This window comes from Natator depressus, chromosome 6, assembly GCF_965152275.1.
Source record: "Natator depressus isolate rNatDep1 chromosome 6, rNatDep2.hap1, whole genome shotgun sequence".
In the NCBI taxonomy this organism is placed as follows: domain Eukaryota; kingdom Metazoa; phylum Chordata; order Testudines; family Cheloniidae; genus Natator; species Natator depressus.
This window is the reverse complement of record NC_134239.1, coordinates 5528708-5543202: the sequence shown is the minus strand read 5'-3', so window position 1 is coordinate 5543202 and position 14495 is coordinate 5528708. Positions and strand designations below refer to the sequence as shown.

At 43.2% G+C, this 14495-nt stretch overlaps 1 protein-coding gene across 1 annotated transcript; it reads right to left on the bottom strand.

The window, feature by feature from the left end:
- Window positions 1–10102: 10102 nt before the first annotated feature.
- On the bottom strand, window positions 10103–11041 carry LOC141989885 (olfactory receptor 8U9-like). The gene has a single exon (XM_074956808.1). The coding sequence runs from the start codon at window positions 11039–11041 to the stop codon at window positions 10103–10105; it is 939 nt and encodes a 312-aa protein (XP_074812909.1).
- Between the last annotated feature and the right edge of the window lie 3454 nt (window positions 11042–14495).

The window sequence follows — 14495 nt, the reverse complement described above, 5'->3', positions numbered from 1 at the left end:
CCACTGGTGCTGCCTGAGCAGTAGCATTGTGACATCAGAGATAACCCACCACTCAGCACTCCCTGCCTCCAGCTCCTTGTCATACTTGGGGAGAAGGACTAGCCCCCTGGCTGCCATGGCAACAGCTACCTTTGACAACTGCTTGCCCCCTTCTTACCAGAACATCGTCACAGAAAGGACGTTCATAATGAAACAGGACCATATTTGAATAAGCAGGACAGCCTCCTGCTGGGCTCATTTGGGTTTGTACTGTGGTACGATACAATGTTTCTTCTCAAAGAGCAATTGTTTGCTACTTTCCTTAGTAAGGGCTAGGTGAAAATAAGATGCAAAATTCATGTTCTTTTTCTTGGATATTGTTTATCTGCTTCTTACACATTCAGGGTTATAGCTTAGAACTTTCACTGAAACTGAAGTTGCATAAAATGAGTTTTGTTTTAGAACAGTTTAATTTAATTACTTTTAATACTCTGATCAACACAGGACTGAGTGGTGAAAAAAAAGACCTTCACAAAGATAACAATTTTAATAAAATATATAATGAAAACAACACATGAGTAAGAGCTTCACTGTTTAAACAGCACATATATAATAGATTTTCTTTCTCTTAAAAAAACTAAGCAAATTAACAAACAAAAAACCCTTCATTTAATGTTACTTAAGTTTGCTTTCATCAATAAACTAAACTATAAAATAATTAGGAAATGCAAAGTTAAGGTTTTTTAAAGGATTAAAAGGTTACAAAGTTTAGCATTCTCAGGTTAGCAAATGTCCAAATGAATGTTGCACAAGAGGACTGAATTAAGGGTGCCAGGGCATTTGCATGATGTTGTAGACTTTAATTACATGATCCCATATTATTTTTTTTTTCCACAGGACCCCTGCCTTATTCAGTGCACAGGATTTTCTGCTCTGTGGCTGTGAATTGAAGAAGTCTGTTGTCTGAAGGATCCCTGCCTCATTTATTGCAGAGTTAATATTGCCTGGGCAATGCTCATTCTGGTATTTCCTAACTTGAGAGTGCTTGACTTTGAAACCTTTTAATCCTTTGTGTATTTTCTAATTTTTATGTCTTACTTTAGTGGGGAGACCAACCTTTATGACAAAGGGTATTTTTTTGTTTATGACATATCTATTATTTGTCTCTTCAGTGTCAATAGTGTGTGCTTTACAAGACAGAAAAGGTAAAAACACTCCCTAATACAAAGACATTACGATCAAAGGAAGACGGACACATACAAAGAAAGCAGTATGTGTAAGGACTGGGAATTTCTTTCTTTCTCTCTTTCTTTTGATGAACAGTCATTTATTATTATTATTATTATTAAAGAAAGGGTGGTGCATTGGGGAAGTTGTGTGGTGAGGATGTTCCATGCAGAGGGAACAATATGGAAACACACGAAGAATGGAATGGGAGAAAGAAACACACATGGTATTGGTGCTAGCTGTACTGGTAAAGCAGAAAGGGAGGGAGGTGATGTAGAAAAGGACTAGATTGTTGATTATGGCCTGTCCCTGTAAATAGCCCTGTAATGGGGTGGCTTGGCATTTTAAGGACTGGAGGCCTTAGCTCAGCCAACCCTAGCCGCTAAGAAGGCCCACCGGAACACGGATCAGCGGATTCTCTTACTGATCAGCAAGTAGCACAAGAGAAAGTGTCTGAGAGAGTTGCAGGAGCTGCAGAGAAAGGAAGGAGCAGCAAGGATGGCTAGAGACAGAAGAGTTGGCAATAACCTTGGAGGAAAGACCCCGAGAGCAGAGACTAAGGCGAGCAGCAAAATTGCCTTATGCTGTTCTTCTCCTTTTGGTTTGTTGTCTCTTGGAAAATAAATAAAACCCAGCTGGAAGGGCCTGCAAGACTGATCTGTTGTGAGTGCAGCTGTGGAACCTGGAGGAGGGAGAGATGGATGGCAGGGTGCTGCAGAACCACTCAGGCCACCAGGGGGTATTGGGGAGGGGGTCATGAGCAGGGGAGGAGTGGGGGTTGGGAGGAGACTGCTCTAGCACAGGGCCAAAGGGGAACCCTGAATTTGTGAACCCACCTGCTTTCCTGGTATTTCAAGTTCTAGACTCCAACCTGGTCAGAAGGCGGCTGTTCAGAACCATCCATAAGTCACATGTAATTGGGCTGTGAAGTTTCAAAGACACAAGGTCATGCTCCCAGAGTTCAAATAAATTGGAAAACCAGCATCGTACATGGCAAGTAGCATCCTGGGCTGGCAAAGAGGATGGAACATGGAGGTACCATTGCTGGAGCAGGGATGCTGCATGCCGGGGACCAAGTCATGCTCTCCGCCACACTGTTACACACGAGAGTGATGGGGTCTAAATTATCTGTTACCACTCAAGAAAGAGATCTTGGAGTCATTGTGGATAGTTCTCTGAAAACATCCACTTAATGTGCAGTGGCAGTCAAAAAGCAAACAGAATACTGGAAATAATTAAGAAAGGGATAGATAGTAGGACAGAAAAATATCATCTTGCCTCTATATAAATCCATGGTATGCCCACATCTTGAATACTGTGTGCAGATGTAGTCGCCCTATCTCAAAAAAAGATATATTGGATTTCGAAAAGTTTCAGAAAAGAGCAAAAAAGTGATTAGGGACATGGAACGGCTTCCGTATGAGGAAAGATTTACGAGACTGGGGCTTTTCAGCTTGAAAAGAGACGGCTAAGGGGAGACACGATTGAGGTCTATAAAATCATGACTGGTGCAGAGAAAGTAGAGAAGGAAGTACTGTTTACTACTTCTCGTAACACAAGAACTAGGGGACACCAAATGAAATTACTAGGCAGCAGGTTTAAAACAGTAAAAGGAAGTATTTCTTCACACAACACACAGTCAACCTGCACAGTTCTCAGCTCTAGGATACAGCTGCTTCTGTAGGCCACCCAGCAGGCTCCCCAGCCTTGAGAATTGCTTTTCCCTCTGCCCTGGGTCTGAGCTGTGTTCTGGGCAGGGGAGCGAGATAAAACCTCCACTCTGTTTCGGTGAGGGCAGAAACGGGGTGGCAGCAGTCGGAGACAGAAGGGAGCAAATTGCATGAAAAAGAGGGGAAATGTTTGACAGGGTGTCATGGGTCTGTCTAAAAGGCAGCAGGCCTAGGGGTTAGGTTGTGATTCCTCAGACCTTTTCAATCTCTCCATTCCTGAGGGAGCTCTGCCAGGTCAGACGTATACAATCAAAGGAGCCTTGAAGGAGCCTGGCATGTGGTTGAAGCTTGCCCATAGCTCAATATTATTATTACTTTTACAGTAGCGATTGGAGGTGCAAACTGAGACCAGAGCCCCATTGCGCTGAACACCCACACATACCACAGTGACTCACTAGCTCTCTGAGGACATGTCTACACTGCAGTGTAAGCCCTGGGCTAGCAGAACTCGCGTTAGCAGACCCTGAGTTTGTGAACCTCGGGTTTGAGAATCTACACTCATCTGACATCAGGAATCATTGCATTCAAAAACTGGTGGGAGAACACTTCAACCTCTCCGGCCACTCAGTAAAAGACTTAAGGGTGGCAATTCTGCTACAGAAAAGCTTCAAAAACAGGCTCCAACGAGAAACTGCTGAGCTTGAATTAATATGCAAACTAGATACCATTAACTTGGGTTTGAATAGAGACTGGGAGTGGCTGGGTCATTACACATGTTGAAACTATTTCCCCATGTTAAGTATCCTCACACCTTCTTGTCAACTGTCTAAATGGGCCATCTTGATTATAACTACAAAAGTTTTTTTTCTCCTGCTGACAATAGCTCATCTTATTTAGCCTCTTACAGTTTGTATGGCAACTTCCACCTTCTCTGTATGTATATATATATATCTTCTTACTATATGCTCCATTCAATGCATCTGATGAAGTGGGCGTAGCCCATGAAAGCTTATGCTCTAATAAATTAGTTAGTCTCTAAGGTGCCACAAGTACTCCTGTTTTTTTACACTCATTTGTAACCCCAGGTTAGGGATTGTTGCAATGGACAGGACAATGACTATCATTCCTCATAGAATCATCAGACAAAGAAACTCAGCCTGCGGGACGCTTTTGGCAGATTCCCTGAGCATGAGTCCAGTCTGGCTGTGTCTACACTGCAAACCAATAAAGGGCTTGAACCATGGGTCTCATCTTGACTCAGGCTCAGACCTTCTATCGCTGTGGAGTGCTCGGACCCTGGGTTTGAGCCCTTGGTTAGTGCAATTTGTGTGTAGATGGAAGGAAGCTTGACTTGAGCATAAGTTTGAACCCTGGGCTTACACTGCAGTGTGGATGTACTGTGAGGTGATTGGTGCTTCGGGTATTCACTGTGTAATTCACCGTGCCCAAAAGATTCAGAAATGGCCAGTGATTTTAGTAGCCTCTGTTTATGGGTGCCCAACTTCAGTCCCCTCCTTCCTGATTTCCAGAAATAAAAGGTTCCACTACTCCAGCTGAAGTCAACGGGAGCTATAAGTACTCAGCACTTTGGAAAATAAGTCCCAAGGCCTTTTACACTGAGATTCCAATAACAGTGGCATTCACACTCAAAGATTATTCTTGAAAATGTGTCTGTATATGTTTGGTCACCTAAACTATCTTGTTCTTAATTGCGTGATTCCTAAACTCACACAGAGTTGTGTGGGGGACTTTTGGTGTCAGTACTTGTCATAAATATAAAGGGAATGGTAAACACCTTTAAAATCCCTCCTGGCCAGAGGAAAAACCCTTTCACCCGTAAAGGGTTAAGAAGCTAGGATAACCTCACTGGAACCTGACCACAATGATCAATAAGAAGACAAGATACTTTCAAAGCTGGAGGGGGGGAAAAACAAAGGGTCTGAGTCTGTCTGTGTGATGCTTTTGCCGGGGACAGAACAGGAATGGAGTCTTAGAATTTAGTAAGTAATCTAGATAGATAGGCGTTAGATTCTGTTTTATTTAAATGGCAGATAAAATAAGCTGTGCTTAATGGAACGTATATTCATGTTTTTGTGTCTTTTTGTAACTTAAGGTTTTGCCTAGAGGGATTCTCTATGTTTTGAATCTAATTACCCTGTAAGGTATTTACCATCCTGATTTTACAGAGGTGATTCTTTTTTACTGTTTCGTCTATTAAAATTTTTCTTTTCAAGAACTGAATGTTTTTCTCATTGTTCTTAAGATCCAAGGGTTTGGGTCTGTGTTCACCTATGCAAATTGGTGAGGATTTTTATCAAGCCTTCGCCAGGAAAGGGGGTGTAGAGCCTTGGGTGGACATATTGGGGGGAAGATGTCTTCTAGTGGGCTCTTCCCCTGTTCTTTGTTTAACACGCTTGGTGGTGGCAGCACAGGGTTCAAGAACAAGGCAAAGTTTGTACCTTGAGGAAGTTTTTAACCTAAACTGGTAAGAATAAGCTTAGGGGCTCTTTCATGCAGGTCCCCACATCTGTACCCTAGAGTTCAGAGTGGGGAAGGAACCGTGACAGCCCCTCAACAGGGTTATGCGTTTGGATCCCATGTAGGGCCCGGGACCATGTTCCTTTCTTTTCAAGTGCCGCACAGAACAATTCACGCCTGCAGAGACCCAAGTCAAAAATGAGGACTCAGTTGTAATGATGTTTAAGCAGATGCTTAAGTCTCAACAACGGGATATCCAGAAACTCCAAACCCACGTGAATGAGCTAATAATGGGAAGCCAAGGCCCGGCACCATCAAACCATCTGGTGGTCTCCGTTAACTCATTTCCTTCTCTCCGGTGGACAGCCTCCAGAGAAATAGTAGGAAAATCTGTAGATTATTTGTCTGCATACTCTACAAATTACTCAGCGTAATGCCAATTGGCCCCAAGCGTAGTCATAGCTCCTTTAGGCAGGGATGCAAGCGGGAGACCCACAGTATCTGCAGTGGAAGGGGGCCGCCACAGAAATTTTATTATAGATCCTGAGGCAGGAATTACTATCATCCATGTTAAGGATCCTAGATCCTCGTCTCTGTCATCAGGACGTACAAAAACACTTGCAAATTTTGCAAGTAATCAGGTTGTTACCACACTTCCTATATCCACTGCAGTACAGGTAGGTTACTTAAGAAAGGTTCATACCTTTGCATTGATGAAATTAGGACCCAGGGAATTGTCTATTGGAAACTGATTTCCTATACAAACAGAAATGTGTTCTTGATTTGGGTAACCAATTGTTGTATCTCACTGTAGAACAGGCAAAGGACGACCCACCAGTAATCATACCTAAGTGTGGCATGGTATCTCCAGTGGAGGACTCTGAACCTGAGGGGTATGATTTAAACAAAATAGTGGCTAATCATGCAGACCAACGTGAGTTACAGGTATTACTTTGCAAGCATGCAGATGTCTTTGCTCAATACAAACTTGATTGTGGATGTATGGCAGTCACTAGTGTTGTGGAAGGAGGAGATATATCAGCCCAAAGACAAAATCCTTACCCAGAACAGGCAAACCCATATATAGAAAAGACTATCAAGTCTTTACTAACACAGGGAGTACTACGTAAGTGTACTTCCACTGCGAATTCCCCATTTGGCACATGAAGAAACCAAATGGTTCTTGGCATCTCACAATTAAATTATAGACGCCTGAACCAGGTCACACCCACTTGTGCCCCTACAGTGGCCAAGATGCCAAATTTAATCAAGTCCGTTAATCCAGAAGCTAAGTGGTTTACTGTCCTTGACATCAGTAACAGCTTTGGACATTATCATTGGCTCACATTTTACAGTACCATTTTGCATTTAGTTTCCAAGGAGTCCAATATTCCTGGACACATTTACCCCAGGGATATAAAATTCTTCAGCTTTATTCCATGAGCAATGAGGCAGGTACTGTGGCAATTTTCTAAACCAGCTGTTTTATTTCAATATGTAGATAACCTGTGTTTAGCAACACAGACTAAAAAGGAGTGTCTAGAAAGACATAACGAGCTCCTACAGATCCTACAAGAAGCAGGGCTAAACTGCAATCCGGCCAAGGCACAGCTTATGGCAATCATGTCTCTTTCTTGGGTCTCACCCTGAGAAAATGGGGTAGAACCCCAGCGCAACAGAAAGTAGATGCAATCCAAACATTGCCTTTACCACAGGACCCTTTAAAATCCTTTTTGTGTTTCACTGGGTACCACAGGGATTTGCTTCCATTGCAGGACCCTTGCACCAATTATTAAAAAAAGGGGGACCTATGGAAATGGACTGAGCAACAGCCGGAAGCAGTATCCCAGCTGCAGCAAGGCATTGTCAAGGCTCCAGTGTTGATCACTCCAAATCCTGAGACACCCTATCATCTGGAGGTAGCGGTGAGGGTTAATGTGTTAGCGGCTGTGGCTTCACAAGGGAGACATGGGAAAATCAGACCTGTGGCCTATGCCTCGCGTTTAATGTCATCAATTGAACTTAAGTATGACAATTGTGAAAAGTACCTATCGGAAACCAGTCGGGCCACACAACACTTTTTTTTCTAATTGGCTTCAGTCCAATCATATTACATTCATCGCACACTCCCCTTTGGTTCTTACTGTCCAAAGGGGTAAAAGATGGGCAAGTCTCCGATGCTCGCTTAGCCCACTGGGCATTATTGCTGCAAGAAAAAAAATATTGCAGTAAAACCTATTAGGTTACCAACTGCCCTACTGTACCAAGGGGAGCCACATGTGTGTCCCAGTCTTGATCAATTGGATCTAAGGGCGGAAGAAAAACAAAAGCTTTTCCAACCATTGATCCAGAAAACAAATTCTGTAAATAGGTACCATTTCTTTGTTAACGGTTCTAGTTATTACCATCAAGGTAAACCTCATTACGGATTATAAAGAAACACAAAAATTGGATAAAAACATGGTGAAAGTAATCCTAAAGCTTTCCAAAACAAAAAGAAAAGGGTCACTAACAGTAGATCCTTTGCACAAAAGAAATGCACCATTAAAATCTCAGGTGTACAAAGGTCCTTGGATGGCTTTGCAGATTGACTTTGTAGGTCCTTTGCCAAGGACTCAAAGAGGTAACCAATACCTATTAGTGGTCGATCCTTTTTCAAAGTGGGTAGAGGCATTTCCTCTTAAGGCCAATACTGCAAAAGCCACCACCAAGTTCCCAATAAAGCAAGTCTTCTCTCGATGGGAGATCCCTGCAGAGGTAGGGATCACATTTCACTAAGCAGTTCTTTAGGGACTGTCTTAAGTTAATGGAAGTCCCGCAGAGACTACACATCCCATACAGACCACAGTCATCTGGGATGGTGGAACAAAGCAATCAGACTATAAAAGTGATGTTGAGGAAACTGGTTAATGCTAATGGACTTAACTTAAACACTCTCATGCCTCTAATTTTTTTTGTGGGGGGGGGGGGGAGGATTTAGGTGCCGGTCGCAATGCAGCCACAGTAGGAAGCTCCGGTGGTCCTTCCTGATGTAATTTTAACCTAATAGTTGGGGTGTTCACCTGTGAGGTGGGAAATGCAGGTTCAGTTCCCCCTTCTGCCCAGCGCTGGGCAAAGCTCTGTGTGAGATTGAACTCCTTGTGCTTTGTGAAAATATTCTTCTGAATATGACATAACTGGAATATGCTTTATGCTAAGTGCCCCATGTAACATATCATTATAAAGGTTATAATCTAGTAAGTGTGTTCATCCTATTTGTTTACAAGGATTATTTCGCTGTCTGGAGTTAGGAGAATAAGATATAAACTTGTATTACTGATGTAGACAAATTAAGTGGAGGCTATTAAAGGTGCTTCAGAATCAATGAACTGTGAATGGCTTTGTTTACCTGCAAGCCTTCCTGTGTATGTGTGGGACAAACCAGGAAGAATGGAGGCTGGGGTCTTACAGTGACATGTGACCATGTCACCTGATACTGAAATCCATCTTGAAGCTGGTACTTTTACAGAGGGGGGTTGAATTCAAAACAAAGGTTTTCCACCTTAGGGAAGTTCTATATAAAGTGGGGAAGGCACATAATGAGTGTCTTCAGCTGGCTTAAGAGATGGCCTCCCCACCCCACAGAGATACCTGCTGGCACATGGAAACATAAGGATTGTAATCACCGGGGTGGGTGAGAACAGGCTGGACCCAGGTCAGAAAAGGCATCTGAGAAGGATTTGACCTAAAGTAACAACTAGGGTGAGAAGTTAACATTTGTAACTGATTTCTGAGTGTATTAAGCTTAGCCTTGCAGGGGTTTTTTTTTTATTTTGCTTTGTGACTTACATTTTTCTGTCTGTTACTTCTTAAAACCATTTAAATCCTACTTTTTATGCTTAATAAAATCACTTTTGTTTATTTACAAACTCAGTGTGAGTAACTGTTAGCTGGGGGGCAAACAGCTGTGCATCTCTCTCTGTCAGTGATATTGAGGGGGAACATTTGTTCTTTTACACTGTATAAGCTTCAGACAGAGTAAAATGAATTTATTTGGGGTTTAGATCCCATTAGGAGAAGAGTGTCTGTGTGCTAGAGACAGGTATCCTGCTGAGTTGGTTTCAGTCTAGACCTCCAGATTTGGGGACGTGACCCAGACCCTGGGTCTGTGTTGCAGCAGGCTAGTGTCTCTGGCTCAACAAGGCAGGGTTCTGGAAGCCTAGGCTGGCAGGGAAAATGGGCTCACAGGTAATTTCAGCATATCAGGTGACAGTCCCAATGAGGGTCTCTGTGACCGAACCCGCCACACTATGCACTTGGGTTTCCTGCATTTCCAAAAAACATCACAGCCCCTGAGTGATGTGCTATTCCAGTCTGGGTTGCTCTCAATCTCTTCTTTCAAAGTAGTTGTACTTTGGGTAACTAATTAAATAACCATTGGAAGTTGAGCATAACACGGCTGTTACTCTGAAACCTGTCATTGGAAGTTGGAAGATGAAGTTGAGCATCTCACCCACTAGGTGGTCCCCTTAGCCACCAGCTAATAGAATCATTCTCTCTCTCTGGCCCTGTGATGCTTCCCATGTTTTGTCAACTGATCTCAGTTGGGGGCTGCAGACCTTGTTGGAATACAAACCAATTAATAATAATAACAATATAATAATGAACAATACTCCCACAGGCTCTGCAAAATTACTTTGTAATGGGCTGGGAATTGAATTCACCTGTTTCCATTCCCCACAACTAAACCAGTACAGAGTTAAACAGATTCAAGAACTGGTTAGGAGTTTATTCATTGCTTTCCTCAGGGCGTCCTTCACCTCCGTGTTCCTCAGGCTGTAGATGAGGGGGTTCAACATGGGGATCACCAGCGTGTAAAACATGCAGAACTTTTTGTCTGTGTCCATGGAAAAGCTGGAGGTGGGACGTAAATACATGAAGAGGAGGGTGCCAAAAAATAAGACCAGAGATGTCAAGTGGAAAGAGCAGGTGGAGAAAGCTTTTTGCCGGCCCTCGGCAGAGCGGATCTGCAGGATGGTGGAGATGATATAGACATAGGAGACGAGGACAGTCACAAAGTTGCTCACAGTAATGCAGCTCGTGAAAGCAAACAGCATAATTTTATTGATGCAGGTGTCAGAGCAGGAGAGCACCAACAGTGGGAGGACGTCACAGAAGAAATGATTGATGGTGTTGGAGCTGCAGAATGACAGCTGAAATGTAAAACACGTGTATATTATTGAATCCACCACCCCCACAACGTACACCCCAGCCACCAGCTGTTTACAAAGCTGCCTGGACATGGTGACTGTATAGAGCAGAGGATTACAGAGGGCCACATAACGGTCATACGCCATCACAGCTAGCAAGAGGCACTCAACTTCCGCAAAAATGATGGAGAGATTCATTTGCACAGCGCAGGCAGTGTAAGAAATGCTTTTCCTCTCGGCTAAGAAATTCAGCAGCATCTTAGGGGAAATTATCGAGGAAAAGCAGAGGTCACAGAAAGACAAATTCCTGAGGAAAAAGTACATGGGGGTGTGGAGTCGGGGATCAACCGTGATTAACAAGATCATCCCCCCATTCCCCACCAGGGTGACATCATAAATCAGTAGGAACAACCCAAATAGGGGGACCTGCAGCTCCTGACAATCTGTCAGTCCTGAGAGAATGAACTCAGTCACCTCCGAATGATTTCCTTCTTCCATCTCCTGCGAACAGAGATCAGGCAGCTACAGAGATGTGGGCAGGTGGATGGTGTGGAAAACATGTCCCTTCTCTATATTGAAATAAGTGAAGATAAATGGAGATCAGTTTCTCAGTGGACATCAGTAAATGCTCCAGGAAGGGCTTAGTCTACAGGGCTTAGTTCACAGCTGGTCATTCCAGTTTTTCGATAATATGTACAAGCAGTGCAAATACAATCACACCCAGGTTAATCATGCCCCCCAACAAAAATACTCCTGTTCACTATTCCCAATAAAAAAGAGTCATTTGTGACTCTGCTGTGAGAGAATCAGTCTGAAGAGATGATTCCTTAGCTAAAGAAAGGATGAGAGTAAAGGAGGGTTAATCTTTTTTACCCTCTTTGGGCAAGGTGAGCTCTGTGGCTTGGCATGTTGGTTTCTGGTAAAGCTTGCTTACTGTGCTAATTAAGCTCTTTTTTTGGCAAATACTTGAGCCTGTATGAAAACCCAGAGATATAGTGGAAAGCACTGGCTTTGGTGACTATGTAATTGCCAATTTTTTCCAACCAAAGAGGTGACTCTTTTAGCTGAAGGGGTAGGAGTTGGGACTAAGGCTTTTAGTGCTGGAGGTCTTGAATTTAATACCTGCTGATCACCATGGTGTCTCTGTGTGTGTGTGTGTGTGTGTGTGTGTGTATGTAATTCAGGACAATAGCACTTACCTGCTGAGGAGAGAGAGAGAGAGAGAGAGAGAGAGAGAGAGAGAGAGAGAGATGTGGTGGCATTTCCACAGTGACAGAAACTGCCAGTTGGAAGCTTTTGGGAAGTTTTATACTGAGATGTGTGATCTATGGGACATGATTCCTGAAGCAACTGGGAATACCTGAGCTCAGAGAGCCATAACACCTAATTAACACATTCAGTGAACCAAAGACACATTCTGTATGATTCATGCCCTGGGGATTAATTTGTCCCACTCTTTCTTACTATGCTATTAAATGATGCAATTTCTACCAGAGTTACAGAGTATGAGGTTAGGGGAATATTTCATTCTAGTGTTTTCAGTGCAAGTCGGGTACTGCATAGAGCTGATACACAAAGGGGGCTGGTTTGTGGAGACCGACATCTTTTTTTCTAAAAATTTTATATTTTGGCTTGGAAATACCACAGGGGTGCATCCGATACCACACACCACCAATATCTTACATGGGCCAGGCTCCCAGGCTGCACTACATCCCTCATGATGCATGATGGTCTCTCCTCTTGCTGAACTTCCCTGGAACATCACCAGAGTCCCACAACAATTGTTTAGGGAGGAGGGGAGTTTGGAATGTTGATGGAAATCTTATAATTTCCAGGGAAAAGATAATTTCATGGAAAAAAAAGGTGACTGGAAAATCCAATTTCCCATCAAAAACACTTGTGAAGAAAAAATTTCAATCAGCCTTAGCAACAAATTTGGAATCAGAGAAACAGAAAGTTAGATACAGGTGACACGTACTTATTGTTGGCAGCTGTAGCTGATGTCTTACCAGTCATTCATGGTTTCAGAATCACCTCATTGTCCTCACCCCAATAAGTGGAATGTAAAACCTGAAAGACAAGTAAGAGTACTCCAGATTATCTAGATATTTATAGCAAGCCAATCACCATGGTCTCCTAGTTCCTTCCCTTGTTAGGTTCTTCCCAAAGGTAGGAAAAATAGGTTCACTCATTTTGCTTGATGGAGACCACATGAAGACCAGAGTAGCTCAGGAGTTATGGACATGTTACGGACTTCTGCAGTTCACAAAACTATCCCTCTTGCACTCATATTATCTGCACACAGAGCTCAGCTTTAAGATGCTAAATAAATCTGTGAGTCAACTAGAAATAGTCATGCTCTCATTGCAAATATTAATAATTTTTTTGATAATTTATGAGAAGTTATAAGATTACACTGTATCATGTTATTAATACTGTTCCAAACAGAGGCTGGCTAACTGGTCTGTCTTAAACAAAGAAATGTGTGCGCTGCATAATTTTGTAACTAAACGGTAATCAGAGCCATCAAGCAGGAAGGGAAACAAAAGAAAGAGGAAGAGGTGAGGAAAAAGCAGCAGGGGCCATCCTTCTACATAGACATTTTTTCTTTTGGTAACCGGGTGGAAAAGTTTCTCAAAGAGCAGATAGGACTATAAAAAGTAGGGGCAGACAGCCCAAGCCATCGCTCTCTCTCTCTCTCTCTCTCTCTGCCTGCCCATTGATGCATCTGAAGGGATAAAGGAAGCAGCCCTGGGACTGGGGGTGGGGTTCTGACCTAAGAAGTTTGGTCAGTAAGACTGCTGAATGCATGTGGTGAGGAAACTTTTGCTTTGAATTTCTCCTCATTTGTTAATTTAGGCACAAGTTGCATTCTAGCTTTATTTTTCTTGTACCCATCTCTGATTTCTATTTAAATACACTGGATTAGATAAAACAATAAAATAATGTTTATTGACTACAAAGATAGGTTTTAAGTGAGTACAAATTAGGAGGCATAGAAGTGTCTGAGAAACTAAGTTGCAGCATATTAGTGCTATTAAAGAAATAATATATAATGTAGCAGGTATTGTCCAGGAGAGGACTGGGAAGCACAGGACATACATTTCTGGAGGGAAATCGAAGACTGATGAGTGTGTTGGGGTCACCCTGCACTATAACCAAGGGTGGTGAGAGCCTGAGTGTAACCCAACTATTCCTGGCCAGGCTGCAGCTACACAGACATGCTCAGGGTGTGATTTGCATGCTGGATGATTATTTGTGAGTGGCCCAGGTGGAAGCCACTTCATTAAGGCATTGCAAGGTTGCAGGCAGGTGTGCCACAGCTGCTGATTAGTCTGGTTTGGACCCTGGTATGTCACAGCCACCAACCTAGAAAATATCCCAGTAACACCAAAGGTGTGGTGCTGACTGATAGTAGCGTTGGATTGACATGAAATGGTGAGGTCACCACAGGGATGGGCCTATGCACTGATACATGGCTGCAGATGCACAAGGACATTTTGCTCATCAAGTCCCCACAAGGAGATCCAAGGTAGGCCCAGTGATAACTCTTCTCTTCTTCACTATGGTAGCAGAAATTATCCCCCATGGGTGTGCAGGCTTGGCTGGTATTATCAGTGCTCCAGGGCATGTTGGTGCCCCCTTCTCCTAAGAGGTGTCAACCTGTGAAGTATTGCAGGGTTCATTGTATTAGGAGGAAAGATTGATGATACAAGTCAGCTAAATTCTTTGGTATAATCCATGGGGGAGGGGTTATAAAGAATGGACGCAAAGTCCTGCTTCCCTGAACACCGGTAGAAACAACCAACAGCCAGCAATCTCTGTATTCAGAAACTCCCAAGTCTGTCACTCCAGATCTGTGCCCAGGAAACACTATGCCCCTACATCCTCTAGGAGTCATGCTCACAACTCCTCCTCCTGGCTTCTCTGCCTCCTGTGACCCGGAATTGCC